The sequence below is a fragment of the Homarus americanus genome, unplaced genomic scaffold (assembly GCF_018991925.1).
Source record: "Homarus americanus isolate GMGI-L3 unplaced genomic scaffold, GMGI_Hamer_2.0 scaffold56009, whole genome shotgun sequence".
NCBI lineage: Eukaryota > Metazoa > Arthropoda > Malacostraca > Decapoda > Nephropidae > Homarus > Homarus americanus.
The window spans coordinates 4,456,081-4,472,374 of record NW_024739542.1 but is presented as its reverse complement, the minus strand read 5'-3'; the positions used below and the strand labels follow the sequence as shown (position 1 = coordinate 4,472,374).

The following is a 16,294-nucleotide window of genomic DNA, read 5'->3' as shown; positions in this document are numbered from 1 at the left end:
CATCTTTATGTGTCATTTTCCAGAACAATAGACATATATGAATCTATTACCATTTAATATACATATTTTATACATGATAGTTATGGTTTTATACTAATTCTCTCTTAAAGTCTGTTTGTTTACACCGGGTTAAAAGGATCATCACCAGACGGAATGTTTTATTATCAAAATTATTAGATACATATTACATACATTAAGCGAGCTGAGGTAATTATGAAAGTAACTGTTCGATTACTTGGATAATACTGTAACTACTATCCGGATATATTTATTTCTGCATTGTTCTTGACTGAATCATAGTCATTGTATCTCCAGCCCGAGTGTCCTGATGTGTTCCCATGCCTAGTTGATGTGTTCCCCTGCCTAGTTGATGTGTTACCCTGCCTAGTTGATGTGTTACCCTGCCTAGTTGATGTGTTACCCTGCCTAGTTGATGTGTTACCCTGCCTAGTTGATGTGTTCCCCTGCCTAGTTGATGTGTTACCCTGCCTAGTTGATCTGTCCTCCTGCCTAGTTGATGTGTGATGTGTCCCCCTGCCTGTCCTATCTAGTTGATCTGTCCTCCTGCCTGATGTGTCCCCCTATCTAGTCGATGTGTCCCCCCCGATGTGTCCCCTGCCTAGTCGATGTGTCAGTGTGTCCCCTGCCATTGATGTGTCCTGCCTGGTTGATCTGTCCTGCCTGATCTGTCACCTGCCTGTCCCTCTACTCAGTGTCCCTCTGCCAAGTCATAGTGTCCTCCTGTCTACTCAAAGTGTCCCTCTGCCAAGTCATAGTGTCCTCCTGTCTACTCAAAGTGTCCCTCTGCCAAGTCATAGTGTCCCTCTGACTATAGTGTGTTTTTTATCAGCTGTGAAGAGATGCCCCGCCCCCACCTCAAGAGTTACAGCTGATTGGCTGTTGCACACCTGTCCGATTTCGTCCTGAAGTAATGATGTGTTTCTAAATGAGTATATTCATAATCTTTGGGATGACCGTTTCTGATGAGAAAGATATTTAGCTAATTTATATTAAGATACATGCATTCAATATTTCAAACATACTGCAAGCATGTAGGAAGTTTATCAGAAGTATTATACATAAATTAACTGTTAAACTCTGTTAGCAAATTCACACATTTGGAGGATGCACTTAATATATACTTATTTTTACCCACAATAAGGCATACTAAGATAAATTATGGATCAGTAATACTACATTATGCAAAAACTAACATTTAAAAGATCAGAATCACATTGAAATATTACTGAATCATGCACAGTAGCTCATTTATTATTACAATTTTCAGAATGCAAGTTATGCTTCGGTGGTGTCGAGCAGCAGGAAGAGCAAAGCATGTGTGTCAGTACAGTAGGTGTACCCCAGGGGGAGCATTCGATGTGGTGGTGGTGGGCGGTGGCCATGCTGGTACAGAGGCCTGCGCTGCTGCTGCTAGGATGGGTGCCACAACATTGCTTGTCACACATAAGAAGTCCACCATAGGTTATATTTTAGTGCTTTATGAGAAAATACTGTAGTTGAGAGTTTCAAGAAAATTCAATGATGTACTGTACTGTACTGTATCTGTCCAATTACTTTCCAACTTACATACCGTGAACCCTCGAAGATCCGGACGTAATATTTGTTAAGAGTGTTTCCAGACTCCTAGTCCTCAATATGAGGTGCTGGTAACTGTATCTCTTATGCTTGATAATAATTCACTATATATTACATGTGTGTCATAAGTTTAGAGTCACAAAGTAAAAGATTTCTTCTTTAATAGGTGAGATGTCATGCAATCCCTCTTTCGGTGGTATTGGAAAAGGACACCTGATGAGAGAAGTGGATGCTCTGGATGGACTTTGTGGTCGGGTCTGTGATATTTCTGGCATACATTACAAGGTAACGTATGGAATACAGAATAACTTGCATTACTACACACTATGCTGGTCAAACTCATTGGCCTATAATTGTTTGTGTAGTGGCGATCACCCTGTTTGAATATAGGACTTACATATACTGAACCATTTTCCAGTCACTGGGGACCTTTAATGTAAGGGGATTGGTCAAATATATGATTAATTATAAGATGCACACCTCTTGGGTGGGAAGTCATGGAGCTGGGGGATGACGTGCTGTTTCCCTTTGTCCATTCTTCTGGTTCTGCACTGATGCATTTACCACCATTTCTCCCTCCTTATATGTAACTTACCAGAATCTATCCCTGTTTGTTCCTATGGATTATGTATCTTTCCACAAAGCAATATTAACTTCCTGGCTTGGACTCTCCCAACTTCCTTTCATGGTAAGGGAGTTCATGATGTGATGAAGGAGAAAGGAAATCCAGTATGGTATATTGTATTATAATTGCTCAATAGTTGTGGTTCTCTGATGAGATAATTATGCACATCTTGGATTATTTAACTCAATCTCCCCATATTCCCTACTCTTGACTCTGCAGCATTCACTTGCAGGGTGATTCAGTCCATTTAACTGAGGTTTGCTTTATGGTTAACTATGTGAATTGGCCTCTTGAAACACAAAAGTGGATTTTAGTCATAACTTGTTTTTGCAATGAATGATAAAGATTGTTTCGGTACTCTCTTACCCTGTATGTTTGATTGATTTCCAGGTGCTGAACCGTAGCAAGGGTCCAGCTGTATGGGGTCCTCGAGCACAGATAGACAGAGCACTGTACAAAAAAAATCTCCAGGAAGAGTTGTTTCAGTTACCTAACCTGACTATAATAGAGGCAGCAGTGGAAGATCTGATTTTAAGGGAACCATGTGCTTCTAGTGAGTTTGGTGGTTGGTTAAGAATTTGTTTATACTTTATTTTACTTTACTGTTTATGAAATATAGAACTACTTTTAATGCATATCTGTGTTAATGTATTTTTTTATTGTACTGTATTATGTACAATGTTTATTGTTTACTGTATTAAAGCAGTTTTGGAACTGTTTATAGGTATTTTTTGGCTTCTGGAATCAAACTAATTATTTTCATTTAAATCAATTAAACTATAATTCCCAATTTAATAATTCATGATGCCTTCTGGTACCTAACCCACGAATTATCGAAACTCCACTGGATCTACAGTACTTTCTGAAAGCCTTTCGGTCCCAAGCATTTCAGATTCCCGATACTCGAGTGTGCTGTAATGTATGTACGGTAATTGAAAATCAAGATGGGGAGCTATGATTAGGGATTCAAAGCCAAAACACTCACTGGTAGCTACAGCTAAAAGTTCTTAACTTGGTGAGGATTTAACCAGTTTGCCACTTACAGTACCACAGTATAGAAATATATTCCCTCATTAGTTTAATGCAAAATAAACACCATGATACCCATGGCCATGATACAGGAGGGGTTTACTGTATATTTCAGTGGACAGGATGAAGCTTAGAGTAAATTATATCAAGAGAAAATCATTAAGGATCAACATTCATTTTGCTTTAAAGGCAACATCTATATTTACTTAATGGCCACCCATTAGAGGTGGTCATGCTGAGGGAATGAGTCCAGTGGCCTGTGTAGGATCCCTCCATTGTTCTCTCAGAAATGTAACGGCCATAAATGTGCTGCAAAGGTAACTATGTTTCATAATTTAGCCTCAGTTGTGGACATCCTAACCAAAATAATGCACACATCATCATCATTATCAATATTTTATGGGCATTTTTCATGCTTGCATGGGTTAGCCACATTCACCTAATGGCTGCTCTTCATGTTGTGTGGTCTCTTGCAGCCTCTTTTGTCAGGTTCTTATCTCTTATACAGAGTACCATTTTTTGCAGGACCATTTGCTTGAGCCGTAGATAATAGAATAGGAATTTATACTTCAGTCCTTCATTTATCAGTCAGCTTGTATCTACATATTTATATTGAATTCTTCTCTCTTACATATTCAGTAAGAAAAGTGTTAACTGGTCTGTTGGATAAAACAAGCTGAGTGACCTCAAAGCACAAGATTTATACAGATTATGAAATGTTTATAGTATTATATAGAAAGGTTCATTATATTGGAAAATGTTTCACTGAGACTGCTTTATATAAAAGTATATCTTTACTTCTTTGCTTACAAGAATAAGAAGTATATATTCTATATTTTGTATAGATGACTTGTTATGTGAAAGAGAAGAAAAAGTTTGGGTGGAAAAGGGTTAATTTTTCATGTACAGGGTAAGTGATGGAAATAAGAACATACCATATAATGCTGAATAATCGTCCCGTGTGTGTGTGTGTGTGTAGCAGATGTACCTCAACAAGCTGAATGCCAAGGAGTGTTACTAGATGATGGGCGAGAGATTACATCTCACAGTGTTGTCATCACCACGGGGACCTTCTTACGAGGAGTAATCAGCATAGGATTAGATGTGAGGCCTGCTGGCAGACTTGGAGATGCACCAGCTATTGGGCTGGCCAACACTTTTGAAAAGTTGCAGTTTAGACTTGGAAGACTTAAGACAGGTATGTGTCATATTTTCTCCAAAGAACTTTGGATATCTCGTATAATTCAGGGCATAAATTAATTAGTCTTTTTCAAGTCTTTTCCTGCTATAAAACAGGTGACAGATGTGAGGAAACAGATTTTCCCATCATTTATTCTTATTGCAGTAATAGATATGTTTTTTGGGGTAAAACCCTTCTATAATATGTCCATATTTATATGGGGTCCTCATTATACATTGGAGATGTGTTCCAGAGAAAAGTGACTTATATTAATAGTAATAATAATAATAATAATAATAACAACAACAATAATACTGTAAAAACAATATTTATTCAGTAAATTGTTATACAGGTTTACAATTGGACAAGCATGTTTATAAATTATGCAGTTATACAGTTCAGCATGAATAAACACAATGTGGGTATATGGTGCATGTAGGCAGTGGGAGGATACAGTGTCCTGTCTCTTTTTCACTTTTTCATACTTTAGGAACACCCCCAAGGATAGCCCAAAACACCATTGACTACACGCAGTGTACACAACAAGAGCCAGACAACCCACCAGTGCCATTCTCATTCTTAAATCAACAAGTCTGGATTAAGGTCAGTACCCACTTAATTTTTTTCATAATTATATTTCTTGAGTTCTTTTCATGGATAGGTATGCAATGTTGACTGTCACTATGGGTAGACTTTTAGTAAACTATTGTCTTTTTCCCAACTATTAGCAAAGGGCAAGTCATATTTTTGTTGATGTAACAGATTCTCATATTTACAGTATTTGTTATGCCTTAAAGCCTTTGTAAAATAGATATTAGCACACAAAGAGGTGCAATATGTTTATACACCAGCTACCAGCCAGTTCCTCTAGACAGCCAACTACCCAGCCAAAGTTTCAGCTCAGTCAGGTGGCACTCCACTCACTCTCCCTCATGCATAGTCGGCAATATCCACTCCACCAAACATTTCTTCATTTCCAAATTCCACATTTTCTCCTACAACTCTGCACCTGTATTGTAAATAACTAGCATAAAAAATTTAAGAATACAAAATAATTTTCTTTTACCAGGGTATTTGATTTTCTACTTATTACATGAGAGTAAACGAGGGAAAGGTAGAAAATGAAACAACTGGGTCAGTGCCTGTGAGTGGTGGTGTGAGTGATGTGCCATTTGTCTTCATGTCAGAATGATAACACATTCAAAGCTTATTTTAAACTCAGTAACATTATTAGTGTTAGAGAATAATGAAATTTGTCAATGAAATAAGTAAGCATACTGGCAGTATAAAAAAAACAAACATTATTTTAGCATATTTTCATTAATACTTTTTTCTCATAAATTCAGTTACACTCATAAATAAAAGCATGAAACAAAATTAAATTTAATTTTGCAAACAAACTGTCATAAATTTGGGTCTGCCTGTACATTGGTTTATTATTTTGAAGGTGAACCAGGTGCTGTTCCTGAGCCTGATCTTGAACTGTTGCTATTCTACTTTAACCTGTCCCTATGTACTGTACATGTGCCCATCTTGTTTCAGTCATGTCTCCAAGAATTTCAGCCACATTCTCTTTTATCAACTTATTTCTTTTTATCAATTACAGTGACCCTCGGTTAAGAACTCAATCCGTTCCAGAAGGTCGTTCGTTAACCGAAAAGTTCGTTAACCGAAACCATTGTTTCAATGGGTTTTTGGGTAATTGGTTCCAGCTCACCGAAAATTTCCTAAATTCAACAAAAATGGTAGAAAATTTCACTTACTTTGAGGTGTGTATGTAGAAGGCTCCTGGATGATGATGATGATGATGGGAATTACAATGGGGGTGGAGGAGAAGGAAGAAGAGAAGGCATTGGGGTGGAAGAGAAGTCACCCCATGGCACCATTTCACCCATAAAATTTTAGTTCTCTTGGTGTATTTCAAGATTATTTTCTTTAAATCAACACTGTACTGCATTATATATTGTCAATATGTAAAATATATTTCAAAATGACCAATAATTTGCTTGGAAACACAGAAAAAAAGCGTTTAGTTGAAGAGAGTCTCAAGCAAGATATTACCTCCAGTGAAAACAGAGAGACTAACGCCTGTTTGCTGTGTTAAGAGGCTGGATGCTGCGCATTAAACTAGTCACTTTACCTTCAATTATGTTCAATAATTGTTAAAATGACTAAAAAATTTAATATTAAACTTTTAAAATTATTGAATAGTATAAACTTCTTGATATTTACTAAAATAGTTAGGAATTTAAGCCCTAGAACCGATTAATGTATTGGTGGACTGATACTAAAGCTGGTTGCCCGGCCAGTGCAAGCGAAAACATGTTGAGGTCGGTTCGTAAGAAATTCGTTAACCGAATTTTTGTTCGTTAACCGAATTGAAGATCCTTATGGAAGGCAGTTCGTTAACCGAAATTTCGTTAACCGAGGCGTTCGTTAAACGAGGGGTCACTGTATTCTCAATATTTTACCTCTATTAAGCTGAACCTTCCATTCTGTTTATCTTGCTTCTATAGTACTACACAGTGGTCAGACAATTCGTATAAGTGCCCATCATAATACTGTACATTAACATTAGTTAGCTTATATTTCATTCTTCTAACCACCAGCTGATAGACTAACAATAATGTATACTCTAATGTACGTAATTCTTTTTCTTTCAGCCTGAGGAACAACTGTTTTGTCATCTCACTCACACAACTCCAGAGGTGGAAAAAATTGTCAAAGATACTCTGCATAAAAATCGACATGTTCATGAGGAGACTAATGGACCTCGCTACTGTCCATCCATAGAATCAAAAGTTTTAAGGTTAGACAGATCCAATGTTTACAAAGAACTACAGAAAGCACTGTCAAGTGTGAAGCCAGAGTGTAAGATGTAACTTAATGATGAGAAGGTGGAAAAAGCACAGGAGAATATTTTTATTGAGGATGGATGTATGAATGCTGAAAGACTGTACCTCAGTTGTTAATAAAATGAAAGCAAGTTGTTTACATTGTAAAGAATAAAAGCGCAGCCTATGGGAGGTTGGTACACTTATAAGTCCTGGAACCATAAATGCTAGAATTATAACCTTACATCTTGAAATTAGCAGTTCTGTTGAGCCAGCAATTCTATTGGTAAAAAACCCATGACTGAGGGACTATCTTTATCATCTTTGCCACTGATCAGCCTTTTATACTTACACAAGTCTCCTGGATAATCACTTGATAAGAATTTACCCTAAAGGGAGAAGGCTTGAGTTGTGCTGCTAAAATCATAAACACTGACACTTCAAACCCTTCATATACTGACTTTGGCTATGGAATGCTGAATCCATGAACTATTTTCCAGATCTTAGTCACCTGTCACACAGTGTGGACACATTATCCTCATTTAGTGACTCTATGAACATGGGGTGAATGCCTCATAGTTTCAAAGTCATAACACCTAATAAATTTGGGGGACATAGGGAAAAATACAAACAGAAACATAAAATATCATAGTATTTACTAATTTCACTTTCCAAAATAAATCTCCCACCAATCACATTTCAGGATGGAATAATTTTGCTAAATTTTAAAACAGATATGCTTGGCCTCACTATTTCCTCTAATATGTCATGGAAGCCACACATCCACAACATTGCTAAAGCTGCCTCTCGAAAGCTGGGAATGTTGTACAGATGCTGTAGCTACTTCACTTCTGAACAGTTGCTTCAAGTATATAAGGGATTCATTCGTCCTAACATGACACATTGCAGCCGAGCTGTCCCAATATTTGATTATTACCTGATTTATGCCGAATTGATAGTCATCTCGTCATTTTTTGCTGTATGTGTAGTTAAATTAATAACAACAGTAATGATTTTTTTTACAACTATTATGCCTTTTCCCGTATGAGTGAGGTGGGAAAAGGTTCAAGAGACTGAACCAGGGTTTAGCTCAAGTCATTTAATGGACAGGTGGCCGGTCTGTCACACCCGATGATGATGATTTTTGATAAAGGCAATCCGGTCGCTTCTGAAGACTCGAACCTGTGAGAGATGTCTGTTTCGGTTTAATGTTGAATTCCATTGGTTAAAATTAATGTTTTTACAGGTTTGTGGTAAATGCTGTTGGAAGTTTATGGTGAAGGGCGTTAAAAACAAGTGTTAATATTATTTAATTTTTGTTGCCTTTGAAAATATTTGCAATTCATAAAGCACAACAATTTAATTTTACGTGGTAAGAAACTGACTCAACAGTTCATACAAGATGTTCATTACCTTTCAAAATAAATAAAATGTAATAATACTGGTTACCTATATTCTGAGTCCAAACAATTAACGAATCTATGCATTATATGTAGGGAACTGTATTTAATAATAATCACTATTAAAAATGGTTGTCACAGCACTCATAGGACAGATATGTGATGGCCCTAAAGCCCAAAATGTTTTCCCTGCCCTTCTCTAAGCATGTGCCAAATTTCATGCTTCTATCATTAAACCTACAATTCCTTGATATATTTCCCCAATCTGCCTGACTATATGGATCTTGCTCATTTATCTTATCCCTTCAACGTGGCATATTAATTAAGAATACTAGTCCAAGTAATCATTAAACCAAAAAGATTATTTTCATCTACTTAGTCTCATTAGTTAATTCAAGTTTTGAAGAGCAAAACTTTTCTTTAATATGTGTTATTCTTCAACTATTTGCATTCTCAGATTTTCAGGTCGTAACCACCAAGTGTGGCTTGAACCAGAAGGTTTAGACTCTGGTCTAGTGTATCCTCAGGGCCTGTCCTGTACAATGCCCCCAGAGCACCAACAGGCCTTACTCCGCTTCATTCCAAGCCTCCAGCACTGTGAAATGATCACTCCAGGTATGACCAGTTTTATCACATCCTTACTGATAATCTATCTGTGGAAAGTGCCTTATGGTTCTCTGTAAATGCTGACTTTGCATAATTTCAAAGAGAAATGAAGAGAAAAGACAAACATTATATTTTTACTGTATTTATTTAAAAATTAAGAGTTTATTAATTGTTTGTCATTGCATATTCCACTTGCAACTGAACCATTCATTGCACTGAAATTTAATTTGGAACAGTACGCAGTGTGTCTGGACAGTGGACAAATTTCCCAGAGGTGTAGGGTGGGCATGAACTCCGCATATTTCCTTCTTGGGCTCTGTAAATGCTTTGGCACTTCGCAGAGAAAATCTGGGAAGGGGATTTGGGGGTGGTGTGTTTTAGGTGGTGAGATGTTTTTGCCCATCACATTGTTCATGACATACACAAGCTTGAGGCATATGCTCTGTCTGCAGAGATGACTGAGGTGCTGACCATGTTGTGCTGTTTTTTAACGAACATCAGACAAGGATCATGAAGCACATATTAATGTAATGTCAAAGACTCCCAACCTTAGAGGGTAATATCAGTGTTCACCAATGATGGTCTGAAACTTCGATTTTCAGACTGTAAAAATGAGTCTGACCATTCTTTGCAGTAAGTTAGAAATATTTTCTTTGAACACCCCAATTATATGATTTCTTTTATTCAGTTAGTGTGACTGCTGTAGTTATAATACAGTACTTAGTTAGCTCTTGTTAGCCTCTTAAAACATTTTTATGCATCAACCTTTAGTGAATTTATTTCCTTTAATGAGAACTGACATTTATTGGAAATATAATACTGTACTGATTTATTTTAAGATTTAAGACAATTAGTAAATGGTAATTTGATTTTTTAATATTATGTATAAGCATAGATCTTCGCTACCTTTCTGTGCTAATTTGTCATTTCTAACACAGGTTATGGTGTAGAATATGACTACGTGGACCCGCGTGAACTGACCCCACAGTTAGAGACTTGTCGTGTCGCTCGCCTTTTCCTAGCAGGGCAAATCAATGGAACAACTGGCTATGAGGAAGCTGCTGCACAAGGCATTGTGGCTGGGATAAATGCTACTGCAAAGGTATTGTTGTTGGCTTGTGCTTGGCTGTACACTATTTTACCTTACTGTGTACATCAGTTCCATCATTTGAAGCAGGTATCCCTCATTTAACGATAGGGATGCATTCCCGAAAAACCTAACATTAAGCAAAATGTGTGTGGTTTCTCTGGCTTGGACAGCTTTGGTGTGACAGAAATTCATTATATGTACAGTATTATGTGTTTTTCAATAGCCTGTAAAGTAATTTTGAATGTGATTTGTTGTCTGGATTTTGCATTTTTAAAATTAAAAAGAGTACAGGGGTAGTTATCTTTCTCTATATTCTGTGTTTAATATAAAAGTATAGGAATTCTCATATGAAAGGTACTGTATATGAGTGCATATACAGTGATATCCCCATTAGCTGGAACAATTGGTGCAGAGCACTTCTGGGGATGAGAGATTTCGGGGTAACCAGACGACTTTCTCAAACCCGGAAAAATTCCTTATCTCTGGAATCTTTGCGGTTACTGGGAAAAGTTTCCAAGTTCCTAAACTAGACATCTTGCACAAATGGACTAGCCCACTTCCCCAGAAAATTTTTCTTCTAATAAATATTGCTTTACTCACCATAAGCTGGCTCCATCTACCTGAACTGTGGGCCACATTAAATAGAATTTCTCAATCACTCCATTGGCCGCACAAAGGCATGGTTGAGGTCACATGCTGCCCATGCCTGATGTACAGCACTGCACAACACAATTGTAGACAAAAAGCAGCAGCTAGTGAGGGAACAATCTTCTACAATGGCAGCAGGATATGAACCAAACGATCCAAGCAGCTTGGCCACCCACGTGCCTGGCATGTGGGAATGGGTTGGAGCATGATGCAATCTTTCGGAGTGTCCTGAAAATTTATTCCCAAACCCAGAAATAAAAGTGTGTTGGTATTTTTCTTAATTTTTCTTGGAATAATCAGAAAATGCACCTGATTTTCAACCTCAGAATTTGTTCCCAAACAGGAATTGAGAGAATTTTCTGGAAAAATTCCAAGCAAATTACCGGCTATTGGAAAGTTCAGGGTTTGAGGGATTCCAGTTAACAGAGGTAATACAGTCAACCCTCGCTTTACGCGGTCCCACATTCCGCGTTTCCACGTTTACACGGTACCCTGCCGAAACCGGAATGCTCACATTCCGCGGTGCGTGTACCCCTTTACGCGGAGAGCGGCTGGCGAGCCGCGCCATTTTTGGATCCAAACCTCCCGCCATCTCTCCCGCCATCCGCCATGTTGTGTAAGCGGCGGTAGCAGGGTGCGCACAAGGTCGCCCAGTCATCAAAGCATTACCGAGTTCTTCACCCGCCAGCCACCACAGCCGGCCCAAGTCAGTGATAGTGATAATTATAGTGAGGATATGGACTTATATGGACTTTGAGGGGTTTGACAAAGAGGCCCTGCAAGCCTCTGTGGTGGATAGTGATACAATTGATACAGGTGAGGGCCAATAATCTGCCCTCTGCCTCGGAACCAACCCCCCCATCTCCGTGTGCCCAGCCATCTTTTCTACTAATGTAAGTGTTAAAAAACCTGATATTATTGATATTTCTCTTAATTATTAATTGTGTGTGCATACCATCATAAAATTAAGAAGTTATTTTTACTACAACGTAGGTATTGTGTCTGAAAAAGTGGAGTTTGGGGATCGGCCCGGTCTCTATTTCAATTAATCCCATATGTTATGTTGTTCACTTTATGCGTTTCTCACTTTCCGTGGTACCCTTGTGGGTTGAATTAACCGTGTAAAGTGAGGGTTCACTGTACTGTTTTAATTTACTGTATACTCTTGGTGCATAACTAATTTGAACACGTGTTGACTTTTATCAGGCATTTAATAAAGAAGGTCTCACTGTGGACCGGACAGAGGGCTACATTGGTGTCTTAATTGATGACCTCACCACCCAGGGCACCTCTGAGCCTTACCGAATGTTTACTTCTCGCTCAGAATTTAGATTCCAGCTGAGGCCTGACAATGCCGATCTTCGACTTACTGAAAAGGGTTTGTATCTTCATAAAATATTTTGTTAGTTACTGCTTTACACTAGTAGTGAGCTCAAAACTTGCACTAGATATTCTCTGTCACTTTGTATGTACAGTACAGTACAGTTCATCTCATAGGGAGACCCCAATTTATGAAGCTTTGATATATGAAAATTTGAAATTACAGGAAAAATTTCTCCTTTACTTTGAGTTATGAAGTAAAACCCCAAAGTTATGATTTTTTTCATTATTTTTTCTTAAGTACCTGTAGTATGGGAAAGAAAATATGTTTTGATAATGGATTTTTTTACTACAAGTATGATTGCTTATTTCACTAATTTATTTCATTATTCTCTAACAATCACAATGTTATTGAGTGTACAAATAAGCATTCAATGTCATTATTCTTCTACAATCACCATATAACTTACTTTTCAAACTCACTGAAGACAAGTAGACTCACAGACTCACATTCACCACACACACACACACACACACACACACACACACACACACACACACACACACACACACACACACACACACACACACACACACACACACACAGTCACTCAGCCAGCCAGTTGTCTGATTGTCAAACAATATAGGTTTAGAGTTGTAAGAGTGTGGAATTTGAAAGTGGAAAAATATTTGGAGGTGTGGAGAATGCCAGCAATGCTTGAGGGAGGGTGAACGAGTGTCAGATATCCTGTACTGCCTGCATTTCACTTATGTTTAAGATTGGCTTACAATCATTGTGTACACCAAATCTTGCCATTTAAAACATGTTTTGTAGCATTTTAAGGTGTTCTTTTTTTGTAGGAACATATCTCAAGTTTTATAATGGGAGTCAATAGGAAAATGTGCTTCGATTTACAAACAATTAATTTATGAAGAGTTTTTTGGAAATAATTTAAAATCTATATATTTTAGGTTATTCCATTGGCTGTGTATCTGAAGAGCGACATAATCAATTGATACAAACAAAAAGTCAGCTCGAGGAGGGATTGCAACTGCTTCGGGGAGATGTTCGTAGCTTCAAGACCTGGGCAAAACTTCTAGATAGACCACAAACTAGAGCAACAACATATAAGAGGTAGGTTTTTATTTGTTCTCAATTTCATCTAATATAGGTTAGATTCAACAGAGCCCATGGATTGTAAATATTGGGACATGAATTGTAAAAAAAATTGGTGGAATTTTAGAAATGTCTTCAGCAACTTAGGCTATAATGTTCCCACAGCTTTCCAATTTTATACCAAAATTAACTTTAATGATACATTAAGTCAAAAGTCAAAGTCACAGTTTGATGTGAAGAATTGACCCCTCTGTAGAGTATAGTTTTCTTGGCTTTTTTTTTATTGTAATATTACTCTAGTAAAAAGGTTTAGATTTAAACTTTCCTACATGTTTAATCATCTAAAAAAATTACAAATAACTATTTAATACAAATCTTTCAGTGCCCTACAGTTTCTTGGTATGTATTCCTGGAATGTAACAGTTGAACAACTAGCAAAGGTTGACTCAAGATATGAAAAATTCACTTACAATCCAGTGCTGACAGAAAGGCTAAAAGTTGAAGCCCTTTATGCTGACCTGGTAGCTGCCCAGAGTGAGGATGTGGATGCTGTACGCAGGGATTATGCACTTGTAATTCCACACAATATTGACTACTATAGGTGGGTCTGGTAACATATGATAGGTTCATGTCAGGAGTAGCTATGTGAAGGATGTAATAAAGGAGTTAACTTTTGTTGTTATTTAATATTTATTATAACTAATTTATTGTTTATACAGTTTATGTGTATTCAGATTACATTATACACTACAGTATTTTTAATTGTCTGTTTTCCTCATATGTTTCAGTCCCTCCATGAGTTTGTCAAATGAGATGCGCAGCAAACTTTCTCAAGCAAGACCCACTACGGTGAGAAGTTTGGAATTTTGATTAGCAATAATTAACAGAAAATATATTATATAGTACAGTACATCTATCCTCTGTTTTATATGTTAATTCATCTTAATGATTTTTCTGAGGTGTCTCAATGCATAAGAGAGACTTAATGTATTGCATCAATATTTAGGGTTTCATTCGTTTTCCTCTACCTTTTATATTACACTACTGTCTTTGCTTCTTTTACATTAATACATCTTCTAGGACCTCCATTCTGTTTTGCATGCTAAATAACCTTTAGTCCACCTCTTCAAATGATTTTTCCCTTTGTTCTTATTATTTGGCAGTCATAGTTTATTGTTTATCTTACACACATTCAGATATATGTTCTGTGACTGAAGATATCAGATACAAAGAGGACTGACATTAGCACGTATATTTTAGTCATTATGAATATTATTACTGTACAGCAAAGAAAAAACATTCAATGCCTTCCAGTTTCATATCTTAATTTAACTAAACCCATTTATAAAACATATCATACTCAAAATACAGCTGTTCTCAGCTTGCATGGACAGTCTATGAGGTGCCACAGGGGAGACTTAGGTATTGTATATTAATATCTGCAATTGAAAAACAAAGCAAATGACTTATTGATATATTCACTTACCTTCTTAATGAAACCCGACCGCGAACCAACCATGGCTGGAGCTCCGTCTGTACAAACCCCAACCAGCGAGTCCCACGAAAGTCGATTTTCCTCAAGGAAGTTTGATACCAGTTGGAATAAATCTGTTGATGTATTAGAAGTTTCCAGGAAATGACAGAGGCCCATAAGAGGAAAATTAGTGGTAGTGCTCGTGGTTGTTAGAGGGGAAAAAAGAAAAAAGCGCATACTGTACTGTGTAAACTTTGGAAGAAAAAGTCAAGCTATTAGATTTAACTAATGAGTGGCATATTGAACTCTGAAGTTATCTTAGTACAGGGTGATCCAGTTAAAGTGAACCAGTTTCAGGTTGGCAACACTTGGTAGGGGTTTAAGTGGGAGGAGGAAGCGGGGTGGCAATTGGTGGTGCTTGGCCTTGGGTTCTGAAAGAGAAAGTGTAGTCTCATCGATTCCACGATATTGATGACCTGAAGGCCAGAATTCGCCAGGAGTTTTGTTGCCATCTCTCCAGATGTGCTTCGTAGAGTCATGCACAACTTTCGCCAACGACTGCAGCAGTTTATTGTGAAGAGGAGTGCACATTTGGATGACATAACTTTCAAACTTTAATAACTATTGTTTCCAAAGGTTTTCAGAAACTTGCAAACTGCTAAAATATAGATTTTGCCAATTTCATGAATTTTTATTTAATTTTCAACATGGTTCACTTTAATTGGACCACCCTGTATAAAAAAGGAGTTATACGTACAGTATATTTAAAGAGGAGACCCTCACATACTCTGAGACCTGACGAGTTCATTTGACAAATATTTGAAATTCTTTATATCTTGCATGTTATTTTCCAGATTGCAGCAGTAACTAGGATTGAAGGCATAACACCAGCAGCGATGATAAGCTTGTTACGTTATGTGAAGCAGAGGCAACAGCAGTATTCAGAACTTTTATAGCAATGTGTAGGTCAGACTGATGTTTTTTGATAAATTTTAGTAAATAAATACTTAACATAGCAATACAGTATTGTTAACTGTCCTTTGCAGAACTAAAAGATATGTCTGTTTATTAATGTTAATTATATAATTTAAGAGACTGTAGATCAAAATCTCTGAGGGTAGTACACATAAGTGAAAAGTCTGGACTAGGGATTCATTCCCTTAAATCAAGGTATTTTGCATAACTACAGAAATGACCTTAAATTGTAAATGAAGTGCTCATCAGATATGTTGTATGCATGAGGTTCTCTTAGGGGGCAGGGGCAGTTGCCCTCCCTGGATCAAGATTGTGTCAAGGGATAAACACATTCATTTTTCTAAGGTCAGATAAGCAAGTGTGGGATGTGAGGTCTGGGTAGGGTATGTCAGTTACCTCA

The 16,294-nt window shown here is 37.3% G+C and overlaps 1 protein-coding gene across 3 annotated transcripts; it reads left to right on the top strand.

Annotated features, from left to right (window-relative positions):
* Window positions 1-110: 110 nt before the first annotated feature.
* On the top strand, window positions 111-15,938 carry LOC121874891 (protein MTO1 homolog, mitochondrial-like). 3 transcript variants are annotated; one of them, XM_042379215.1, is made up of 14 exons: window positions 111-207; window positions 1,289-1,482; window positions 1,763-1,881; window positions 2,612-2,774; window positions 4,230-4,448; window positions 4,921-5,033; window positions 7,094-7,239; window positions 9,122-9,279; window positions 10,209-10,372; window positions 12,215-12,386; window positions 13,301-13,463; window positions 13,828-14,046; window positions 14,234-14,294; window positions 15,774-15,938. In XM_042379215.1, the coding sequence occupies exons 2-14, from the start codon at window positions 1,290-1,292 to the stop codon at window positions 15,873-15,875; spliced, it is 1,992 nt and encodes a 663-aa protein (XP_042235149.1). In that variant the 5' UTR covers window positions 111-207; window position 1,289; the 3' UTR covers window positions 15,876-15,938. The 3 variants fall into 3 exon arrangements, with proteins under 3 accessions (XP_042235149.1, XP_042235150.1, XP_042235148.1); XM_042379216.1 differs by having other exon boundaries at window positions 155-207; window positions 4,233-4,448; XM_042379214.1 differs by lacking the exon at window positions 111-207 and adding an exon at window positions 711-928.
* Window positions 15,939-16,294: the final 356 nt, after the last annotated feature.

Bases quoted from the DNA above. Each gene is read 5' to 3' on its own strand.
- LOC121874891 (XM_042379215.1), top strand. From the start codon at position 1,290: ATGCAAGTTATGCTTCGGTGGTGTCGAGCAGCAGGAAGAGCAAAGCAT. The intron at 13,464-13,827 runs GTAGGTTTTTAT...CAAATCTTTCAG, and splicing joins AGAGCAACAACATATAAGAG to TGCCCTACAGTTTCTTGGTA. The intron at 14,295-15,773 runs GTGAGAAGTTTG...GTTATTTTCCAG, and splicing joins CTCAAGCAAGACCCACTACG to ATTGCAGCAGTAACTAGGAT.